The 25319-nt window shown below is 42.5% G+C and overlaps 1 protein-coding gene across 1 annotated transcript in view; it reads left to right on the top strand.

Annotated features, from left to right (window-relative positions):
• Nucleotides 1-690: 690 nt before the first annotated feature.
• LOC130194073 (collagen alpha-1(XXIV) chain-like) overlaps nucleotides 691-25319 on the top strand; it is a 107843-nt gene continuing 83214 nt past the window's right edge. Inside the window, exons 1-4 of the mRNA XM_056414954.1 lie at nucleotides 691-972; nucleotides 10719-10789; nucleotides 19664-20979; nucleotides 23800-23853. Of these exons, the coding sequence (XP_056270929.1) occupies nucleotides 920-972; nucleotides 10719-10789; nucleotides 19664-20979; nucleotides 23800-23853 (1494 nt within the window). The 5' untranslated portion in view covers nucleotides 691-919. The remainder of the gene's footprint in view (nucleotides 973-10718; nucleotides 10790-19663; nucleotides 20980-23799; nucleotides 23854-25319) is intronic.

Genomic DNA, 25319 nt, shown 5'->3' with positions numbered 1-25319 from the left:
CATTGTAATATAGAATATATACAATTATTTTCATGAACTTACACTTATATTAAAAAAAATTAATGTTTTTTTTTGAATATATGCTAATTTTAAGTGTATGTTTTACAAATCCTATGTACCTCCTGGAGTGACTTCACATACTCCAGGAGGTACACATGCGATGAGGTACATTGTAATATAGAATATATACAATATTTTTAATATTTTCATGAACTTACACTTATATTCTATGATTTATATGTCCCCCCCCCCATTTAGACAAAGCCCATTGATTGAACACGAGCCCAAACACACACAAAAGTTCTATTCGTGATGTCACGAGCCCCATAACTGCCTGTAATTCAACACCACCGGCTGGCTGCTGGTTGGAGTTGTGTCGGGCTGAACACGGATCCCCTTGCATCAGTGTGTGCAAGTCAAGGCACATATAGCAGCAACCGCCGCCCCCGGGGCTAGAGACGCTTCAGAGGAGCTGTGGGATCCGCTGTTGTGTGTTTGGAGCCCGACTCAAGTGAGAAGCAGTCGAGCTCTGACTCTGGGCAGAAATCTCCTGCAGACCGACTCTCCAACTCCCCCCCCCCCCCTCTCTCTCTCTCCCCCTCTCTCTCCCCCCCTCTCTCTCTCTCCATGCAAAGGTTTGCGAGTCTCCACTTTGGATAGAAATAGCCGGATCACTGCGCGCCGCAGAGCGCAAAGGATCTGAGAAGAGTTTTGGAGAGATCTCTCCTCCGGGACTTGCGCACATACGATGAGGACATTCTGAGGTGGCAGAACTCATCACGCGCGCGCTTTCCTTTTTGGCTGTGACCAACAACAACAACAAAAACAACAACCAAAAAAGAGCCCATGAGCAAGGTATCCTCTTGAGTTGTGATTCTGTTTTCACCCAGATCCCTGCAGCCTGGACAAATGCATACAAATGCATTTAGGAGCTCAACGGACAAGGAGTGGACACGTTTCCGCGGCAGCAACGTAAGTGGATATTTATTGGTAATAATAGTGTAATGGCCAACTTTGTGCATTTGAAACTGATCCGAGGACATATCTCTTTCTTTTTTGTGTCCTTCAAAACGTGACGACAGCATATCTTCATTCAATACTATCCTGGTCAATCCGACACATGCATAGAGTTTAATAATGACATGATTATAGTCAGTTAATATATTCTTTTAGGATGTTTTCCAATTATATCCTTTTTTGTTTCTGTTGACTTTTCTGCACAATAATCATAAGAGCCACGCTGCAGCTGCACATGTGCACTTTAAAAAAAGTTTTGGGGGATATTTACTGTGAACTTCTTTTTTCTTCTTCTTCATGCTAAGTTCATCTTGATCCTCTTGGCTTTGAACTAGCCTCATGAACATGCAGCCATGGGATCTCCTCCATTATGCTCCGAATGCCATGTGGCCCACTGCTGAACGCCCTTTCACTGACATGCCGATGATAAGTCGATAAATAAACACTGGAAGAAAAAAAAGAGGTGGGGGGGGGGGCTTGAAAAGTAATAATGCTTACTCAGCACTTCAGTGATAATTCCACGTTGTGCTCTTATGACGAGAAGAGAACTCAAAGATCTAACAAATTAATCAAACTCTCTCTCTGTCATCGTCTATTTAGTGCCTTTAAACCTTAACATTCCTCATGGAAGTGTTTATTATTGACATCCTGCATGCAGGTTTTGTTGTCCTGTTACATTCAGCCGGGTCAGTGGAGCTACAGAAATGCGCACGCCTCCATAGGCTACTTAACAGGAAATGCTATTTCCCCCGTCTGTCAGAAGTGAGTCCAAGTTGTCTGTACTCTATTATGAGATCCTTCCAGATACGATCTAAAGAGGGCCGGCGCTCACAAAGCATTCTGTTGTTCCCCGCTAGATAGTGCCGAGGAAAAATCTAAGTCGACCTGGAATCCCGAGAGATACTTTTTTTTCTTCTTCTTCTTCTTCTTCTTCTTTCTCCGCGAGAGGGAATCACGGCCTTTCTTGAGAGTCGGTGTGTATGCATCAGTGGTTGTACTGGCTGCTGAGCTCCAGACAATCACCCACTGTTGCACAACCCTATATCTGCTCCATTGCTCCCTCACACACACACACACACACACACACACACACACACACACACACACACACACACACACACACACACACACACACACACACACACACACACACACACACACACACACGTTACTGAGAGCATGCTGACTGGCTGCCACTTCCCCCATAATAAGTTGATGATGCAAGTTTTTTTCAGGAAGTTTTGGAGGAGGGGGATCTAGACTAATGGCTGACAGCTAATAACTAATGGACTGTTTTTTTTTGCCTGGTGCTCCGACCCGGTGGTTAGCTCACAATAACATTGAGTTTGCTTGATTCCTCTAGTGTGTTTTAATGTGTGTGTTCAGTGTGATGGATACAGGGTTTTATTGTGAATATCAAGGGAAATGAAGGTATACGTTATTCAGACGAGGATTCAAATATCAATATTCACATTTTTCTTTTTTCTTCTGACTGGACCACCAACACGTCTATCCGTGATACTGCAGCTGACATCACACTCACTGTAATTATGGCCTCACATCCACACATTTTGGTTTGTTGGGTTTCCCATGTATTTCTTTGAGCCAAAGAGTCTCTAATCTTTGGCCAATGAGATGTCATAAGCTCAGTTGGATCCGATATGGGTGGCATCACAAAAAAGGCTGAAGATAAAGAGCAGTCCACCCACATGAAGAAAAAAAGGTCCGAACGATGCAGCCGGTTTACTTCTGTCAGACGTCTGCACCACCCCATTACAATGGAGGCGAGTAATGTATTGATCGCCTCAACACATAATAAAGGGTCTTAGGAAAAAGAAGAAGTCTTTTTTACTCAGGATAATCTTCAAAGCCCCAATGCAGATATTTCTATTCTGACTGCATTACTGCCCATGAGGAAGAACTAATAGGAAAAGCAGGACTGAGGTGGCACAATATGTTGTTATTTTCTTTTTTTTAAACCTATAAGCAAAACATAACACAAAGTGGAATCTCAGGCTGTCCCCCCCCTTTTTTTTTTTTGCCGGCTGCCATATAGCCACCTTCTCCGCACCATTGCCTGCATGGATTTTGGCCTGTAAGTGTATTGAACCCTTCTAACATCTGCAGGTCCGCCCCCAGGAATAAAGGCAAACTATCAAAGGCCAGTGGAGGTTTACTCACAGCCCTTTGTCTGCTCGCCGTCTTGTGGACTAAGTTAATCTTTACTCTGGTCCGCAGTGACCTCTTGACCTCCAGTCGCCCATCTGAGCGAGCACGAACAACGCACACCACGCTCGGATGTCTTTCGCCAGTTAAAACCACCCCGGGGCCTTTAGAAAATACGATTTGTGGTTTTATTTATGGGATGCTTGGAGAGTAGAGTTTGGAAATGTATCTCATCTTCAACGTATTTTTTAAATCCTCAGCCAGAGAGAGATCATAAAAAATGGCCATTTGAAACATGGAAACTTGTTTGAACATAGTAATTATGAGCAGGACACAGGTGATAAAGCAGGAAACAATGACCACAATGGAACTTATACTGGCTGTGGATCAGTTACTGACTCATGTCCAACGATCTTTAGGCGCAAACTCAGAAACAAAACACCTGATTAGCAATGAGAGAGAAATATCCGCTTGGTCTGAGCATGTGTGTGTGTGTGTGTGTGTGTTATGAAACTCATTACAGCTACTGCGTTTTTTACTCCATTTAAAACTTGAGCTCAAACTGAGCCATATTTTTTTGCCACGAAGGCCGTATAACAGCAGAGGTTAAGCAAATGCTCCAAGGTCAAGCTCTATAAACCTCCATTTTCTGAATAATGACTACACTATTGTATGGCTGACTGCGTGTCAGAGGTTAGCAGGTTCGTCTCTCAATCAGAAGGTTGGAGGTTCAAATCCCCCGCCCTAGTCTATGTGTCCTTGAGCAAGACACTTAACCCTGAACTGCTCCCTGTAGCTGCATTGTAAGTCTCTTTGGATAAAAGCATCAGCTAAAGAAGGCGGAGTCCCTCTAATGAGCTCTCCATCTACACTACCGTTCAAAAGTTTGGGGTCACTTAGAAATGTCTTTATTTTTCAAAGAAAAGCACTGTTTTTTCAATAAAGATACCATTAATCAAAAATACACACTATACATTGTTAATGTGGTAAATGACTATTCTAGGTGGAAACGTCTGGTTTCTAATGAAATATCTCCAGAGGTGTATAGAGGCCCATTTCCATCAACTATCACTCCAGTGTTCTAATGGTACATTGTGTTTGCTAATCGCCTTAGAAGACTAATGTCTGATTAGAAAACCCTTGCAATTATGTTAGCACAGCTGAAAACAGTTATGCTGGTGATATAAGCTATAGAACTGGCCTTCCTTTGAGCTTGAAGTTTGAAGAACAAAATTAATACTTCAAATATTAATCATTATTTCTAACCTTGTCAATGTCTTGACTATATTTTATATTCATTTGATAAATAAAAGTGTGATTTTTCATGGAAGACACGAAATTGTCTGGATGACCCCAAACTTTTGAACGGTAGTGTACATATTATGATTTTTTTTCTGAAGGGACAAAAACAATCTTTTCCTATAACTTAACAGAAGGGATGAAATGTGACGGGGTCAATCAAGGTCACTCCCATCTCGGTTGTTGAGATGGTCCAATATGTTAAGTAAGAGGCCCGCGCAAATTAGACATGTACACATTCTACCGCACACAAAGCCCCCCCCCCCCCTCGCTGACAGACGCCCGTGATGAAAGTGGGGAAATAGTTCCCCCTTCTTCCTTCTGAGGACTGCAAACAGAACGTAAGCGATAGCTCTGTTTGCCGAACCAGACGGAGCGCTGCCTGCACCTCTTCGGTTTTTTGCCTCAGACTTTTTTTCCTCCTCTCGGTTGAATGAACCATTGTGAGGGATCCAAGCTCATTTTTTGGGGAGGCGGGGAAAAAAAAGGCGGGATCTGTGACGGCTGGACTGATTCACTGCAGAAGAGAAGAGCGTTAAGGTTGGGATTATTTATAGTCTTGATTTGACACCCACTCCCCACGTATAGTGGCATTTACTCTCAGTCAACAGAGCAGTGTTTGTGGGGGGGGGGGGGGGCTTTTGTCTTTTCCATTAACTGCAGGGGTCTGGAAAAGTCTCTGTCAGAATGTGCTGCCACTTATAGCCCGGGACAGGATTTAATAAAGAAAACGATGAAACTGGTGGATGGTTTAATCTCGGACACTCGGAACTCACGTCTGTCGCTTCCTTCCTGTCTGAATGCAACAACAACAAAACCTTTACAAAAAGATCACAAGACGTTCACCGGCCGATGCTGAGACGGAGGGATGGTACATGTTTGGGCCGAAGAGGTAACGGCCGGAAAGAGAAAGACGGAGCGCGTGAGCGGAACGCTGCAGACGTGACGAAAGGGATGACCGAAGGTCGCGGAGTCTCCGGGATGCCTTTAAATAGCCCTTTACGGGGGAGACGGGCAGAACAAGCCGTCAGATGCCCCCCCCCCCCCCCCCCGCCCCAACTTGGCAACTCCAAAAAAGGGGAATGTTACGTGTTTTATATTCAGGTTTTTAGTTTTTTCCCCTTTTTTTGCCAACTTTAAAAATGCAGCACCAGCATCTCATTTGGCTTCATCCATGTCTCCGTTTTTATATCCTCTCTCAAACAGATGAATGATTGTAATCAGGGGCGGTTTTTCCTACAGGCGGTATAGGCGGCCGCCTAGGGCGCCATTCAGAGGGAGGCGCAAAAAAATGCGCCCAGCAAAAAGAAGAGAAAAAAAAGATTTCTTTTTCTTTTTCTGGGCAGTTTTTTTTTGCGCCCCCATCTATATGTGATTGTGATGTTAAAATTAGTGAATAATATGTGCCACAAGTGACCCAGACCTTCTAAGATTGTTGTTGATATTTTTTTTTGGGGGGGGGGCGCCACGAGTGAAGCTCGCCTAGAGCGCCAAATGTGCTAGGGCCGCCCCTGATTGTAATCATATATCCCATATCCCCCCCCCCCCTTCGTTTTCCTCTGTTGACGTTTTTCCTAACTTCAGGGGATACGTCTGTCCCCCCGGCGGCGGAATGTCACACCACTTGTTTTCCCCCTCTCTTGATGGGGAACAGGTGACAGACGGCTCTCTCTCGTGGCGTTTCCTTGCTTACGCTCAATCTGTCTCTCTTTCCCCGTTTTCTCTCGTCGTCTTTTTTCTCTCCGTCTCGTTCTTTTCTCGGGCCTTCTCTCTCCGTCTTTGCTCGAGTCCGCGTCGCTCTGTAAAAGACAAAAAAGCGTGGCCGCCTGTCCGAGGCCACACGGACGCGACTTGGTATCGCCTCAGGGAGAGATGTCTGTGAGACAGCAACTTGTGATGTCCGTAGCTGCACGAGCGTAACAGCCCCCTGAATGTGATTGACTTATTAAAATAGCACAACGACTGTCTCCTCCCGTCTTTTGCCCGACTACCGTTGACCATCACACCCCTGCTAGTCATGGACGGATTAAGAAACCACGGGCCCCTGGGCCTGGACCTGTCAACGCCCCCCGCCCCAACCCTAACCCCCACAAAAAATAAATAATAATAATGTTCAAAATAGTTTTTTTAAGCTCATGTAAGGAATCTCACTTGTCCCAGTTAAGGCCTACCAGTAAAACATATTTAAAGGAGCATACAGTGAAATGTTATGGTGTGTTATGATTGAGGGGCTCCATTCAGACAGATCAGGGGTGGATAACATCATAATGGGGTCTTCATGAAGAACAACTTTACAGAAATGCCACATAAACAGTGCATGTGTGTGTGTTGGGGGTGGGGGTGCTTCGACAGAGCTCTAATGCTATTGTTTTGCTCTTGCTTTTTGGATTTCTCCCTACAGAGTTGAAGGGCCCATATTGCATGGAGTACTCAGCCCCTCTAAAGTCCTATAGATAAACTGAGGGGATAAACACTCACTTGAAAGGTATCATGATGGTTTCTTTCTTGTGACATCTTCAAAGTGAATGTTTAGGCTATTCTTTAGTTTTTCAGTAGGACTTTTGGGGTCCTGTTAATGACATGAATGACTTTAGCCTAGCATATACCGGCTATGGCACATCGTGTCATATCATCATATCAATACAAAGTTAATAAAAGCGACTTCACGCAGAGGCTCTGGCTTAGGGGCCCCCTGAGCTCATGGGCCCCTGGGCCTGGGCCCGGGAGGCCCGTTCGTTAATCCATCCCTGCTGCTAGTCGCCAAAAGCCCCTTTAAGTCGTGTTCGCAGCTGTTCTCCGTGTTCAGGGCTGTCCGTGTGATTGATTTGGTTTAAATGTGCACAGTATGCTTTGAAGCACTTTGTAATCGCTCTGTTAGCTATGTTTAAAAAAAAAAGAAAAGTGATGGCATGATGTCGTCGACAAGGACTATACTGTTTAAAGCAAAACGTTTGTATGCAAAGTCCCCCCAGATTTTTATTATTTTTCCATTTCTTTAGGTTCGGTGGCTTTGTTTATTTGGTAGTTTGAGTGATCGTCAGTGGAAAAGATGACTTTTTTTTATTTTTAACTAGGGTTGATAGTATTTGAGATAGTATGTCACCCTTAAATCAACTTAATAAAATTAATACTCAAACAGGCAGCGGTTGAAGAAACGGCTCCGTTACTCGCTTTGCTTTTTCACTAGGATACCCACAACAAGTGTACACAGGATGACCTAATTATGTTCTGCTGTTTAGAGATGAAAGATGTCACCTTTTAAAACGGTGTGAATAAAGACAGGTGGGGACACGGTGGTCCGTGTAATCCCCGGCCTCTGAGTTACATACATTGCACGTGCTCCCCATTTAAAACTGGTATTACTGTGATAAGTATGTAAAAAAAATCCCATCTGGAAAATGAATGTCAACGTGACACCACACTGGGTTCCTCTACATTTCTTTGGCTTCTCACTCATGGTGCACGGCAGAAGCCGCCCTCCCAGCTATATGGCGGGCAGTGCCACCTAGAGGTGGGGTCAGTGAGGGTCAGTTAGGGTCAAAGTAGTGAAGTTCCATCAATGAGACAATAAGGTCACAATATGCATACTCATATAATGAGTTACACATATAATATCTCATTGCATGAATATAAATAAGTGTATTTAGATTAAATATGAGCTTTTTTCTTTATCTGTATTTACCATAATGCCATTTTTTCAAAAGCAGTCAAAGCAGTAAAAATATAGATGGTTTCTGAATTGAAGTTAATCACTGTTATCATGTATGTGCGGCTATTCAGAATATATAAGCAGATCATTATCTTAAAACTGGTTAACAACCTCTTTGAGGAGCTTTTGGGATGTTGGGGATGAGAATGAAGACCGATGAGGCAAAGTGTTCTTTGCAAGTGAAATAATTCATCATCTTGAAGGGCAGGTGTGGCTCTTCTGTGCCTACATGTCAGCTGGGGATTTCCCTCTTTGTGGTCAGAGCTCTGCAGAGGCTCAGCTCTGTGAACAGCATTGAATTGTTATCAACCAAATGGGCCTTTGAGACAAAATCCACGATTGTCCATGAACATTACAGCATGACACAGAAATGCCTCCTGCATCACGAGATTTCCAGACATAAAAAGTCAGAGGGAATTTGCCCTTTAAGGGATTCACGCTTCTTCCTACCCGCAAATGATTTCCACTCAATATCGTCTCGTGCTGAAACGTTTATTTTTATTAGCAATTAATATAATCAATTTCTTCTAATGTGAAAAAAGTAACTTTTAATAAATAATAATACAAATAAATAAAAAATATACATATTTTGTTATGCTGTATTTCCATGTATTGAATGAACCCCATTAGTAATATAAAAGTGAAATATATATAATCTGGTACATGAGAAAAATGGCACACATAGTGCCCAATGTGCCCAAAACCCATTTTGGAGACCTCGCCTAAACTGTCTTTACTAACGAGGCTCTAATTTGGTTCTGCTTCACTTTTTTAAAGTCACACTTTGCAGAGGTACTCTTCAGATATTGTTGAAACCTTTTAGCTGCATCATTCCAAAGATATCATCATAATAATAAGTGAGTTTTACCGGGTGAACCTGTAACTTTTTTTAATTTGTGCTGTGTGCCATCTTCATTTAATATTAACCAGTAATTTAGAGGCTGATATTTACACATCTCGAGTATTCTCACAAGTGTTTAATTTTATTCTAACACAAACATTATTCAAATAGCCCTTGTGGTAGAGGAGATACACCCTTTTTTAGTTTGGGTAAACAGTAACATGCCAATTGTGTTGTCGTGTCAAGAGGAATGCCATCAGGCGACCTCACCGCTCAAGAGTTCCGTACATCGAATTGCTAAGGAGTGAATATGAAACATAGCCTATGTATAGTCATATAGTGGGTTTTTTCCAGACTTATCTCAATGTTGTCCTCCATCCTTGTGACTGAGACAACACGCCAACAAGAGACCGTTGTTCTTTGTAGAGCTGATTTAGTATTTGACTTGGAGTGTTGGCTCATCAGTGAGCTCCCAGGATAACCAGTATGGAGTCTGAATGTAGGATACCATCATCTCTCATTTGACAGTTTTCACATGCAATGACAACCTTACGCCATGCATCTGTATCCATTCATCCGTCCATTCTCTTCCGTTTAGTCCGGGCTCGAGTCGCGGGGGCAGCAGATCGCTTACCCTAGACTTCCCTCTCACCCGCAACATTTCCCAGCTCATTCTGGGGGATCCCGAGGCGTTCCCAGGCCAGCTTGGAGATATAATCCCTCCAGCGTGTCCTGGGTCTTCCCCGGGGTTTCCTCCCAGTTGGACGTGCCTGGAAAACCTATAAAAAGAGGCATCCAGGAGGCATCCGAATCAGATGCCCAAACCACCTAAGCTGACTCCTTTGCATCTGTATGATGAACAGCAATTCCTTGTATGAACTATATTGGCGGGATTGCAATTGGTTGAGGAGGAGGGTGGACTGCAATTGGTTGAGGAGAAGGGTGCCATCTTTGTTATTTAGAAGTACGATACTTGATAAGATAAGCCACGCCCCCTCTCCAGAGCGAATGAATTGAACAAATGAACCACAAATAGTCGGGCGAGGAAACTCACGCAAGACAAGCGTTGCGAATATTCATGTGAACGCAGCATTATGCATTTAACTTGATTGACTTCATGATTATGGTCTGGAATTTCCTCATATGCTCGTCAGCGTAGAAAAAAAGAGGATCTTCCTTTGAGTTTATTTGCCTTTGTGACGTTAGAAAATCAAGGTTTCGGTGATCGACGCTTTTTCCCCCTTTTGAAGTCGGACGGGCAAACGCAATCATCCTGAGTCCTGACGTCTGGTTCGAATTAACGAGATAGTTTGAGGGCGGATCAGCCTTTGAGAAACCGAGATAACCTGATTTCAATCATCGGGTTAATTTAAGCTGGATAATAGGACATTTGATCGACTTCGTTGAACCACGTACGAGAAATAGGGCCCTGGCATGAGTTTCAAATCCTGGTCCCATCATATTTACTTTGAATTACGTTCCTTCAAATTATTATTAAGAGCAAGGTCTTTCAGGAGGGGGGATGCTCCTCAGTGTAGTCAGTGTAGCAGAACTTTGATCAGAATGGTTCTTTTTCATTGTTTGGCACATTTAGTGATCAGAACATCTGCATTTCCTTGTTTCAAATGATCAATAGATTGCTGTTAAGATGAACTGTTATTCATTTCTGTTTGTGTGTCCCTCCAGGTGTAACTTTATCCTGCTCCTGTCAGTATGCTCAGCAGTACTCTCTGGAGAAGAAGACTACCTAGCTCAAGGTAAACACCAGAAGAACCCGAATGCATCACTAAACATTAGCATTCAGATTGTCACCGTGACTCTTGTCATACAAAGCTCTCCATCGTTCTTCATGTCTGTGTGACATGTGAACTATACTGACATGTCTTCATTCAGCCATATCAGTTTTGAGAACTTCCATCTTCTGAAAGACTTGCATCGTTGCGACAATTGGATGGCGATCACTTGTGTTCAGAAAACTACTCGGGAACTCCAAGAAAAGTCATGAATACCCTGAATGCCCTAACCCTCCGTAGTTGTACAGTTTCATGAGAGCCTAGAGGTCACAACAATTGAAAAAGTAACTATTTTTGAGCCTGACATATCCTCGTTGGTTTACGTATTCTGCGAAAACGTGACTCCTATTTTTGTGTGTTTTCCCACGAAATCCAGCAACAATCTCGTTAAATGCGTCAAAATAAACGTCCATCTTCACAGGAAACAACTCAGTTAAGTTTAGGCAGCAAAAGTAGTCGGTAAGGTTTAGGAACAATTCTCAATATACTTAGGTTTAGGCAACGCGACTACTTAGTCAGGGTTAGGGTTAGGTGAGGACGGGGCCTCCTAGTGGAGGTCACGAGGGCACTCAGGAAATATTTATAAAATATTGGGGGTTCCTTATGAAGTGCATGATTATGCTATAAAAAAAAAACCTACGTAAAAAGATAATAAAACCTCTAATTAAAAAATAAAGTTAAAAAAAACATACTTCCACAGTCCGTCCCCCTGCTGGAGGTTCCTGGAAAAGATTGATTAAGATAAAGGGCCATGCACAAAAAAACATAAATGAAGGTATTTATTGGAGGGATATGGTGTGGAATATGAGGCTAGTAAGGGTTGAGAGATCAACAATAAAAAACACACTAATGCACTCGTGTTTCCATAGCATAGGAATTATAAATAAATACATACAAAACAATATATATGGATAAAAACACCACATAAGGTAAATATGTGAAAGTTAAGGGTTACTGAAGCTGCTACTGAAGCCTGCACGTTACGTAACAAATAAATCAATGTTGATGTCTCATTTCACATAGAAAAAAAAAAGGAACAAAAACTTCACCTGGAAGAAACCTTCAGGGGTGCAACAGAGGAGGGTCCGTCTCCCATTATATGCTCTTAATGTCATGATAAGTCACGGATGTCGCAGAGAGAGAGGACCCAAACGACGACATATTCTGGAAAAACCAATATTTAATTTCAAACTACTACCAGGACGACATACACGCGGACCAAACAGTACGAAGCCACACTGGGAATAAGACGAACAGGGTTTACATACACAGGCAGGCGGAGGTGATTGGACACTAGGGAACGAGACACAGGTGAACACAATGAGGGCGGGACCAGCAATCACACAGAAGGAAACAATCAGGGCCAGGGCAGACAGACGACACAAGGACTTCAAAACAAGACACAAAACGAGACACAAACTCCAGATCATGACACGTCATACATTTAGAATATTCTTTCCACTAGTTTAGAGTCAGTACACTAAAGATTACTGCTGTACATTATCCAACATATTACTACGGATGTGACTTCCTTAAAATAACTCGCCTTCACTCAAGCAAGAACAATTTGGTGTAAAAAAACTGCTACCCACAGGTAGCACTTTTTAGAGGTGATATTTTATTTTGGAGTGGCGTATCACTGGGTGACTGCCAGAAATACCACATGACTTACCACTTTACCCGAAGGTTGACTTCTCAATGAATCCTCGATATTCCTCACATCTGCACACGTGCATGTGCGTTGTCCGTCGGCCCTTGAACAGAGGAAATAAAAAACGTCCTTCACACGGGGCCCCTCCCCTTATTTCATCATTGTCTTGAGCGCACTCCAAAGCAGGATCAATCCATCATAACGAGGTGAGGAGGAATGCACACGGAGTCTCTCCAGAGCAGCTTGTCTTCACATATGAGACAGGTTAATTGGAATCTGGGCTGACTTTACCTCGGGCTAAGAATGTCAAGGACATCTCAGTGCGTGCTCAGATCAGCTGCAGAGAGAGAGTTTCCCTGCCAGGGCTGCAGGACTCCAACGCCTGCACAACAACATCCAGGATAATGGCCAGTAGGTCTTATTTCTGTTCATCACACTTTCTCTCTCTCTGTTACGACCCTCTTTCTCTACCTCTCTCCAGAGCATCGAGACAGAAAAAAAACATTTTAACACGTCTATAAAAGAAACTAGTGGACTCCACATACCCTACTAGCTTTACAGTATTTATTTGATACGTTGTGTATCTTAAAAGAAAATATCGTATCCTACTATTTTTTATTATTAATTCAACCTTTATTTAACCAAGTGAATCCCATTGAGATTAAAAGTTTCTTTTTCGAGGGCGACCTGGACAAGACAGGCAGCAACGTAAGAAATACATAAAAAATACAGAAGTTAAAAGAAACTAAAAGTTATGAGACAAGTGACATAACCGAGTTAATTTAAGAAACATTGACTTTTTTGGGAAACCCGCCTCCATTTCTTTCAGTGATATCATTTCTTTGAGTTTTAAATTATTCTGCAACATGTTCCAGGATGAAGGTGCAGAGTACACAAACACTCTTTTCCCATACATATATATACACACACACACACACAAAACAGGACACAATGATATATATATATGTACACGTGCACATTCATACATACATGCACACATACATACACATATATACACACATATACACATAAATACACACATATACACATAAATACACACATATACACATATATACATACCCCAAAACAAACTAAAAAAACTAAAAAAGCAACACCGTCACCCCATAATTATATTGTATTGTACATTTGTATACACCACCCTGCATCTATATTTGCATTTCCCTGATAACACAAATCCGGCCCCTGAGTATATGAGCGTCTGGTCTTCTGTAATAATAACTCTATAATAACTTTTCTAATAACTTTCATAACGACGACATGTCGCTTGTGTACATGTGACCATTTGAAACTTATTGGCACAAACATTTAGTAACAAGGTGGCTACTACTTTCCCTTCATGTCTAAATCATATAACTTGTGTAATTGATAATGTGCTTTTTTCTTATTCCTGCTGCTTCCTTTATACAAAGTCACCATCTGGTAATTCAAACATTCCTGCGGTTGAAGTTGTTGGCAGTTTAAATTTAATCCCCTGAACAAGTTAAAGGTAAAACGATTAATGTGCAAGTCATGGGAAATACATAATGCATGTGCGGTGTCATTTTTTCATATTTTTTTTGTATTTTGTATCGTCTTCAGTCTGAATTGTTGTGAAACAAAGCTCTCAGTATAAAACCGACCTTCCCAATATATTTTTTTACCTATATTTAGGTCAAATATATAATACAAGAAAATGTTTACATTAAAAGGTTGATTATTATTCAGTTCCCCCTCAGTAATACAACAAAACAATCAACTCAACTCTCCTTGTAAATGTAATCATTTGAGTATGAATTGACTAAAAAATCAAAAGTGTCATTGAAATGTTATCTGTTTAACCCTTGTGTTGCCTTAGGGTCATTTTGACCCGAATCAATATTACACCCTCCCCCCGCCTTTGGGTCATTTTGACCCGATTCAATGTTTCACCCTCCTGTTACCTTTATATTTACTAACATATTTTACCCTTTGGGTTCAATTTGACGCCAGCAATTAAAACCTCCAGAAAATTATTAGAATTAATATTGTTTTCCAAGTTTAAGTGTGAGGCACTTTATGTTTGTTTGTTGATTACCGAAAGAACACCGACATTAAACATTGAATGGGGTCAAATTAATCCTAAAGCAGGGGGAGGGTGTAATATTGATTCGGGTCAAAATGACCCTAAGGCAACACAAGGGTTAAACCATAAACACATTTCGTTCCATAAATTATCCCCCAAATACAAATATAGAAGAGGAGTCGCTTAAAGGGAAGGTGGTGTCTCTGGATTAGCAATGAAACGACTGGTAACCCTTTATAATAACTACACGCCATAAAGCATTAGTTAAGTATGAGAAAACAATCATTCAGACTGTACTAATGTGTGTAACAATGCTTTATGACTGATGCATTAAGTGTTTACTCCTACTTAACTTTCATTGTTTTCATTTATTGTTTTTTTGGTCATTTTAGTTACTTTTATTCTTTAGATTTTTGAATGTTTTAATGATGTGATGTGAAGTGTCTTTGAGTACCTTGAAAAGCGCCATATAAATGAAAAGCAGTATTCTTATTACTATTAACTAATGCTTCATAGCGTGCAGTTATTATAAAGTGTTACCACAATATCTACAGATATCATGTGCCTTATGGAGGTCTGTAATGACCTAAAGAAGTTTGTCTAGACTCGAGACCCCAGTCCTTTGTGACCCCCCCCCCCTCTCGATCAACTTCCCCATTTACTCTACACAAAATCCATCTAAAGCCACGTTTTTACCCCTTTGAAGTCGTGAGATCGCTGCACTCTTCACGCTGGACACATTTTCGTCTCGTGATCGTGAATCTTGAAGTGGTCTTCACGCCTCATAACTGACCAGAGGAGGGGGGGATGGGGATCCCTCACCCGGAGGAATCCCGGACGAGGCCTCCGAACTCATGTTCTGTTACGATAACGCACGCGAGAGGTGACGTAGCGACGCTTGTTGACGTTGGCGTCGGCTCACATATTTTTAGCCCGTTGCACGCCTCAAAACTATTCAGCGTGTTAAGTTGAATGTTCATTCATGCCGTAATTAACTTTGCCATTGCGAATGCAGAACATACGTACAGTTTTTTATTTATTCATACAGGTTACTCTGTCAACCCTGCCTGCTCTCACTGGCCTTGGCTCCCTTACAGGATTAGATATCTAGTATTCCAGATATCTGAAATGTGTTCTGCCTCTTGTCTCGCGCCACAGTTCACACACTGATGTGTGACTTCCGAGGCAACATGGATTTGCCTTTGATCCGGAGCTTTTGTCAAGAGAGATCAAAAAAACTGTCACTGAGGACTCAAATTGTGAGAATATTAGTTTTTTGCATTATCCCTATAAAAATGGAATTGTGCGGCCCACTTTAACTACAAGATGCTGAATACGGCTTTATTTTGGTTTGGCTGATTAAAAGATATTTGTCCTTTTTGGTTTCTGAACTTGCTCTATATGGTCTCTCAAGCACATCACCATAAGTATTTGCTCAATTTTCTCTATTTTTGTACGAAATCTAATAATTTGTAATTTCTTTTAAAAGTTACATTTTGTCGGTTCTAGAAATGAAGGTGCAGAGTACACAAACACTCTTTTCCCATACATATATATACACACACACACACACACACACACACAAAACAGGACACAATGATATATACAGGACTGTCTCAGAAAATTAGAATATTGTGATAAAGTTCTTTATTTTCTGTAATGCAATTAAAAAAACAAAAATGTCATGCATTCTGGATTCATTACAAATCAACTGAAATATTGCAAGCCTTTTATTCTTTTAATATTGCTGATTATGGTTTACAGCTTAAGAAAACTCTAAAATCCTATCATAAAATTTTAATATTTCCTCAGACCAAGTAAAAAAAAAGATTTATAACAGCTGAGTGTTTGTCAAGGCTCAGGAAACCCTTGCAGGTGTTTGAGTTAATTAGACAATTCAAGTGATTTGTTTAATACCCTACTAGTATACTTTCATGATATTCTAATATTTAGAGATAGGATATTTTAGTTTTCTTGGCTGTAAGCCATAATCAGCAATATTAAAAGAATAAAAGGCAGCAATATTCAGGATTTGTAATGAATCAGAATACATGACATTTTTATTTTTAATACATTACAGAAAATAAAGAACTTCATCACAATATTCTAATTTTCTGAGACAGTCCTGTATATATGTACATGTGCACATTCATACATACATGCACACATACATACACATATATACACACATATACACATAAATACACACATATACACATATATACATACCCCAAAACAAACTAAAAAAACTAAAAAAGCAACCCTGTCACCCCATAATTATATTGTATTGTACATTTGTATACACCACCCTGCATCTATATTTGCATTTCCCTGATAACACAAATCTGGCCCCTGAGTATATGAGCGTCTGGTCTTCTGTAATAATAACTCTATAATAACTTTTCTAATAACTTTCATAACGACGACATGTCGCTTGTGTACATGTGACCATTTGAAACTTATTGGCACAAACATTTAGTAACAAGGTGGCTACTACTTTCCCTTCATGTCTAAATCATATAACTTGTGTAATTGATAATGTGCTTTTTTCTTATTCCTGCTGATTCCTTTCTACAAAGTCACCATCTGGTAATTTAAACATTCCTGCGGTTGAAGTTGTTGGCAGTTTAAATTTAATCCCCTGAACAAGTTAAAGGTAAAACGATTAATGTGCAAGTCATGGGAAATACATAATGCATGTGCGGTGTCATTTTTTCATATTTTTTTTGTATTTTGTATCGTCTTCAGTCTGAATTGTTGTTAAACAAAGCTCTCAGTATAAAACCGACCTTCCCAATATATTTTTTTACCTATATTTAGGTCAAATATATAATACAAGAAAATGTTTACATTAAAAGGTTGATTATTATTCAGTTCCCCCTCAGTAATACAACAAAACAATCAACTCAACTCTCCTTGTAAATGTAATCATTTGAGTATGAATTGACTAAAAAATCAAAAGTGTCATTGAAATGTTATCTGTTTAACCCTTGTGTTGCCTTAGGGTCACTTTGACCCGAATCAATATTACACCCTCCCCCCGCCTTTGGGTCATTTTGACCCAATTCAATGTTTCACCCTCCTGTTACCTTTATATTTACTAACATATTTTACCCTTTGGGTTCAATTTGACGCCAGCAATTAAAACCTCCAGAAAATTATTAGAATTAATATTGTTTTCCAAGTTTAAGTGTGAGGCACTTTATGTTTATTTGTTGATTAATGAAAGAACACCGACATTAAACATTGAATGGGTCAAATTAATCCTAAAGCGGGGAGGTGTAATATTGATTCGGGTCAAAATGACCCTAAGGCAACACTAGGGTTAAACCATAAACACATTTCGTTCCATAAATTATCCCCAAATACAAATATAGAAGAGGAGTCGCTTAAAGGGAAGGTGGTGTCTCTGGATTAGCAATGAACGACTGGTAACCCTTTATAATAACTACACGCCATAAAGCATTAGTTAAGTATGAGAAAACAATCATTCAGACTGTACTAATGTATTGTAACAATGCTTTATGACTGATGCATTAAGTGTTTACTCCTACTTAACTTTCATTGTTTTCATTTATTGTTTTTTTGGTCATTTTAGTTACTTTTATTCTTTAGATTTTTGAATGTTTTAATGATGTGATGTGAAGTGTCTTTGAGTACCTTGAAAAGCGCCATATAAATGAAAAGCAGTATTCTTATTACTATTAACTAATGCTTCATAACGTGCAGTTATTATAAAGTGTTACCACAATATCTACAGATATCATGTGCCTTATGGAGGTCTGTAATGACCTAAAGAAGTTTGTCTAGACTCGAGACCCCAGTCCTTTGTGACCCCCCCCCCCTCTCGATCAACTTCCCCATTTACTCTACACAAAATCCATCTAAAGCCACGTTTTTACCCCTTTGAAGTCGTGAGATCGCTGCACTCTTCACGCTGGACACATTTTCGTCTCGTGATCGTGAATCTTGAAGTGGTCTTCACGCCTCATAACTGACCAGAGGAGGGGGGGATGGGGATCCCTCACCCGGAGGAATCCCGGACGAGGCCTCCGAACTCATGTTCTGTTACGATAACGCACGCGAGAGGTGACGTAGCGACGCTTGTTGACGTTGGCGTCGGCTCACATATTTTTAGCCCGTTGCACGCCTCAAAACTATTCAGCGTGTTAAGTTGAATGTTCATTCATGCCGTAATTAACTTTGCCATTGCGAATGCAGAACATACGTACAGTTTTTTTTTTATTCATACAGGTTACTCTGTCAACCCTGCCTGCTCTCACTGGCCTTGGCTCCCTTACAGGATTAGATATCTAGTATTCCAGATTTCTGAAATGTGTTCTGCCTCTTGTCTCGCGCCACAGTTCACACACTGATGTGTGACTTCCGAGGCAACATGGATTTGCCTTTGATCCGGAGCTTTTGTCAAGAGAGATCAAAAAAACTGTCACTGAGGACTCAAATTGTGAGAATATTAGTTTTTTGCATTATCCCTATAAAAATGGAATTGTGCGGCCCACTTTAACTACAAGATGCTGAATACGGCTTTATTTTGGTTTGGCTGATTAAAAGATATTTGTCCTTTTTGGTTTCTGAACTTGCTCTATATGGTCTCTCAAGCACATCACCATAAGTATTTGCTCAATTTTCTCTATTTTTGTACGAAATCTAATAATTTGTAATTTCTTTTAAAAGTTACATTTTGTCGGTTCTAGAAATGGACTTAGTAAAAGAAGTAGTAATGTAGTAGTATTACAAGATACCAAGAAAGAAAACATGGTCCCCAGTTTGACTTGAAGTGTGACCTTACATGGAATTATTAGACTTGTTGCATAGACCTACGCGTCTTAATATATATTATATTTTCATATTATTGATATTTTGGGTTGGCCTCTACTGTTACATTTAACTGTTGTGCATTCCTCCAAATTAACTGCAGGTCATCCTTAAAGATAAAAACATAAAAATAAAATAAACTTTATCTTGAAATAAATCGTAATTTTTTTTAATTTTTTTTACAAAAGAGACGACCTTAAGAAGTCCAGCACTTTATTTGTTAAAGTTGTCAAGAAACTATTCTACCAAAGCCCATCTTAAACTCACTCCTGTCTCCTCTCTCCTCCAGGAGTGGATATCCTCTATCGACTGGGCCTCTCAGCTCGAAGCAGCACAGACAAGAGGACTGGCCCACCTCCGACTCCTCACACCACCGCTCCCTCTCCTTCCCATCTTCCTGTTTCTGGATATGGGGTGTTATTCGACTCAAACTCCCTCTACGAGGCTCCGGCGGCCAGTCTGTTCCCGCCTGAGATCGGCGAGGAGTTCTCCGTCGTGGTCAGCCTCAGCTCCTGGCGAGCGAACAACGCTTTTCTTTTCAGCGTCAAAGACGGCAGGGACCGGCTGCGGTTCGGCATCCAGCTGCTGCCGCGCCGAGTGGTGGTTTACACCGCGGAGAAAACCTCCGTCTACTTCACCTACAACTGGCAGGACGGGCGCCAGCACCCTTTCGCCGTCGGCGTTCGCGCTCGCTCCGTGTCCTTCTTCGCCGATTGCGGAGCGGTGCATCAGCGGGAGGAGACCCTGGGGAGATCTCGCCCGCTGGGAGAGTCCGGGGGTCTCTTCACTCTCGGCCGGATGAACTCTAAAGCGGCGGCGTTTAACGGACGAGTCTGCCAACTAGACATCTACCCCTCTGCCGAAGCCGCCGCGCACTACTGCAACTACCTTAAAACACAGTGCCGGCTGGCCGACACGCACCGATTGCCTTCGCCACATCCGAGCTTCGAAATTTTGGCAAATGACCCCCCTCCTTCGAATCCTTTGACGAAGTCCCTTGTTGGAGTAGCAGCCACCCATCGTTCGCCCTTAAAAGCTACAGCAGCTTTCACGTTGTCCCCGGGTAATTCCGTCAAGCGGTATCCAACACTGAGCCCATCGGTGCAACCTCATCCGAGGGATCGGAGCCACGTTTCCAAATCGGATCCCTTTGCTCGCACCACCTCGTCGTCCCTTCGGCGTGACAACCCTACCGTGGCCACCCCGAGCGCACGAGCAGGTCATCTCGCCCGGGGCACGACTATCGCCACGAACAGAGATGTGGCCATCGATCTCTCTGAAAACGGCTCGAAGGAAGAGATCAGCTCTGGGAGTCCGCGGTCTCCCGATGCCACTACCCCAGGCCTGATTCGGGTGAAGGAGGGACTCAGGAACACCTCCGGGGACTCTCACTCTCGGGTCCAGCAGACTCACCGGCTCCGGGAGTTCCACCCGAGGGCCAACGGCACCACTTTGTATCGAGAGAATCGGGTGGACGCGTCAGATCTGGACGGCGGAGACGAGGAAGTAGACGTCGGAGGGTACGACTACGGGTACGAGGATACAGACGATTACTACGAGTACGACGATGGTTTCCGTAGCCCCAAAGGAGAGCCAGGTTCTCCGGTAAGTAATGGATGAATGACAAGTGGAGCTGTGGAGCGTTCATGGAACATTATTCAAAAGTAGTTGAGAAACAAGTCGGTGCAATGCTGCACACGCTCAAGAGGAGAACAAATAGCAATAGAAGGCAATCAAAGGTAATTTACGGCCATCATACTTAAAAACACGATGTAAAATGTTGGCTTTGTTGCATACAACCAAGTATATATTGAAATATATTTTGGCAGGGCGGCGCAGTGATTTATAGGTGATGGCATGTCCGAGCACTGTTCTGTTTTCCTGTATCTACAAGTTGTTAAAATAACACGTCATTCCCTTCGCTGAAATACTGGCAGCCACCTTTGCTCTGATGTGAGAGAGGATAACTCATCTGAAGGTTAGAGGTACAACCCCGGCTAGAAGGATTTGCTGCACATTATCTTTATGATGTATGCAGGCTGTCAGGATACATTTGCCTCCGAAAACTTTAATGTACAGCAGACTTTCCACGAGCGAGATGTGACGGGAATTTCTATCCGATCTGTTTAAACCGAGGAGTTTGTGCAGTGATGTAAGAGAACTCATCTCCTAGTTTCCACAGATCCATTAGTCAGCGCCTGCGGCTCCGTGGGTGCGACACACGGCTTTGACGGCACAGCGCCGTTGCAACATATCTTCGTATCTCGTGAGCGCGAGTGCACGGTTCTGCGGTAGCGCGAGCGAGATTCGGTCAAAGCCATAAAAAAAGTCGGTCGGAATTTGGCATAAATATAGATATTTCTTCCTTTTTCTTCAAATCGTTTTCCCGCCTATGTCTTTGGCTGCTCTCTGAACAGGCATGTTTTTGAATGTGGGGTCAGCTGAAGGTCACTCTGTGCCACTGGCTCTTCGTTTGAACTTGAAGAAAGCTGGTTTACATCCTCGGGGGAAGTATTTCATCGTTTTTTTCCAGCCGCATAACTAAACAAGCACAGTGGCATGTGAGCTTGGTTAACCCTTTTCTAGCTCAATGAGCAGAGAACAGCACTTTTTGTGTTCATTTTTTCTTCTTTTGACTCGTCATATGGATCAAGTTTGACAATATAGATGATTATAACAATATGGATTATATATAGTAGTCATCACACCCTTCATGCTTTCCCCTGTACGTCTCAGTTACATGGTCTTTTCACCACATGTTGAGTTACAGTGCGGGGGGGCGGGGCCTATTCAGATCAAGTGAATGTCACACAACGCCGATGATGATTCATTCTATCCTTCAACTTGACTTTTTCAAATTGAAAAAATGTGACCCCGTATCTCGTCATCGCTTATGAAGCATGATGAATGTTATCGTTTTACTGCATGAGCGCCTCTCTTTTCTATCGGGCCTTGTTGTCGTTGCGAAGTTGTGCGCTCATAGTTTCCATGTGTGTGTGTGTGGGAGTGTAGCAGAACAAACAGCTGTTTCTTTATTCACGTCTCCCCGCGTGCCCATCTGCTCCCGACGACGAGGGGTTCAGGATGCTCCAGTGCACCCTGTCGGGAACTCTCGCTATAGCAACACATTCAGGAAAGTCAAAATTAGTAACATTGGATAGTACAATGTCTGATTTGTGTTATCTTTAAAGTGTGTGAACTGTACCTTTGGGGGTAAAAAGAACAACTTGAGGAAAAGATTGCTATCTTTGCCCAGAAGGGGATTTTCTGCTGACTTTTAATGGTTATTCAGTTTTTGGAATAATAATAATCAATCTAATTTATACAGCGCTTTTTAAGATACTTTCAGACACTTTACATGTTACATTCATACAGCGTAGACACAGCTATCTCTCCTTTCAAGTGAATCCATTAACTCGTCACTGAAAATGTACTCCTATTTTCACAATATAATCATGTGTCCTGCTGTTTCTAATAATAATAATAATAATTAAGATAGTCAAGTGAACTCAGCTGTGATCCATTTTATTAGATTACTTTGTTTATTCTTGCACCCTTTTAGGATTCAAATACGACAGCTTCCTATAAAATCCTCTGATTTACTCGTCATAATTCATAATTTGGAGTAGACCGAGCGAGTAATGGAGATATGTTCCCACTGAATCAGAGCTGACATGCCAGTGCATCTTAAAAAACGTTTTTAAGCCGAAAGGCAGTGTTCACATGTCGCAGTGAAGGTGAATATCCTTCGTTCAATCGGTTGCGCACCTTTAAAAAAAAATTTGAAAATACGATATAACACGTACAGTCAACTGCTCGGCCTGGTTTCAGAGATATGAGAGATCATGATATCTCTTCCTGAATTTACATCTCAGATCAATTCAGCATACTAGCTAATGCCCTTCACTAAGTGTGAGTATTGTAAACTCTTTTCTTCAGCTACAGGCCAGATGTACAAAATCAGACTCAGAATTTTTTTTTAAACGTTAGTAATTAGGGCTGGTTGATCATTTCGTGATATCGGTATAATTGCTGAATTTTTACGAAATTACCGGATATTGTGGTTCAGATGAATACATAAAAAAGTATGTATTTGAAATTCTGATCGCTTATTTTTCTCTCCCGGCGAAATAATACAAACATATTGTATATTAACGCCACAGATTGACAGTCTCATCTGGAGAATGTAACCCGAGCCCTTTTCTGTTCAGAGATTCCCAATCCATCTTTTTAGGTGAAAACACTCGACGCCTGTCTTTGAACTTCATCGCTCTCTCACATAAATATAGAGTCATCAGCGCAGGGCCCGGAGACACTGAGCTGCATGTTATTGCTTGCCATTGACCTAGTCTCATTCCCCCACCCCTTTTCTCTCTCTCTCTCTCTCTAACATTACCTTCTTTCTTTCCCTTGTCCCTGATTTAGGGTCCTCCTGGTCCCGCTGGTTTACCTGGTCCTCCAGGAACAAGAGGTCCTCGGGTGAGTTACCTGCGGCGAGGTGATGGTACACACTGTTCTATTGGATCCTCTTGCTTTGGTACCCCAACTGCATCAACGGCCAATCAATTCAATTCAGTTCATTTTATATAGCCCAGTATCCAAAATTCCGAATTAGCCTTCAGAGGGCTTTACAATCTGTACACATACAACATCCCTGACCTTTGACCTCACATCGGATCAGGAAAAAACTCTCCAAATAATTCAGAAAAAAAAACCTTTCACGGGGAAAAAGGTGAACAAAAGATAGATACTTTATTAATCCCCAAGGGGAAATTTATCGTAGCAGTAGCAGCACCAATAAACTAAACACACAAGAATAAAAAATAAAAAACAGGGATGAAAGATATAGATGTATACAAAGTAAAATAAAATATATATGTATATATACAACATATATGCATACACAATACAATACTAATGACAAATTAAATTAAATATAAAAATATTAAATATAGACAGTGTAAAACCTTCAGGAGAGCAACAGAGGAGGATCCCTCTCCGGGATGGACAGGAGAATAGACGTCTGTAGCAGGCCCGAGGCCGCCACCTGTGGGTTTCCCCCCCCAGCACCAAGGATCCGCCAGACCAAGAAGAGGTTTTGCCTCACGACATATTTATTCGCCACTACACGACACCCCGAGCAGACCGTAAAACACGTTTCTGCTCACCTCTCCTCTCCACTGAAAGTGGCAGCTTTATAGGGTCTCGGCCATGATGGATTGCCAATCACCAGCGCAGCCGAGGCTAAATCAGGACACAGCTGGCCACTCCCCACCACTCGATGAGGGGCCGGGACCCCCTCCGGCCCAATCCTGCCCCCCACATGAGAGCTTGGCGCAGGAGGGGCTCTGGGGACTGTGGACACGTTTCGCCGGAGGGGGCCCGGGCTCACTGCTAGAGGTGGGGGTCGGGGTTCGACGGGAGTTGACGCCCGCTGGCCGGGGAACGGGAGCTGGGACCGCTGGAAGGAGTCAAGATGTAGCTGGTACTCTCCGATAGGCCCGGGATCCGGAGTCGGCCCCGACGGGTCGGCCTGGGTCGGTAGCCCAACGGATCCTGGACCGGGGTTCGACGGCAGCCCGACGAGTCCAGCTCTGGGTCCGCAGTAGCTCCGGACGGCTCCTGACCTCAGTCGGCAGTCTACGCTCCTGGGCCTCTGGGGCTGGCCCGACGGGTCCTGACCGGGGCCCGGGTAGTCTGGACGGTCCTGGGGCTCTAGTCCGGTAGTCTGGCTCCTGGATCTCTCGGGGCCTGCAGTCTGACGGGTCCTGGGGGCTCTGGGGTCGCAATCCGACGGGTCCTGGGCTCTGGGTCGTAGCTCCGAATGGGGTCCTGAATTCAGGGGTCGGCAGCCCGACGGCCCTGGACCTGTGGGGCTCGCAGTCTGACGGGTCCTGGGCTCTGGGGTCGCAGCTCCACGCCCTGGGGCTCTGGGTCCGCAGCTC

The sequence above is a fragment of the Pseudoliparis swirei genome, chromosome 5 (assembly GCF_029220125.1).
Source record: "Pseudoliparis swirei isolate HS2019 ecotype Mariana Trench chromosome 5, NWPU_hadal_v1, whole genome shotgun sequence".
Classification (NCBI taxonomy): Eukaryota; Metazoa; Chordata; class Actinopteri; order Perciformes; family Liparidae; genus Pseudoliparis; species Pseudoliparis swirei.
Note: the sequence above shows the minus strand (reverse complement) of the source record. Positions and strands in the feature narration are given on the sequence as shown.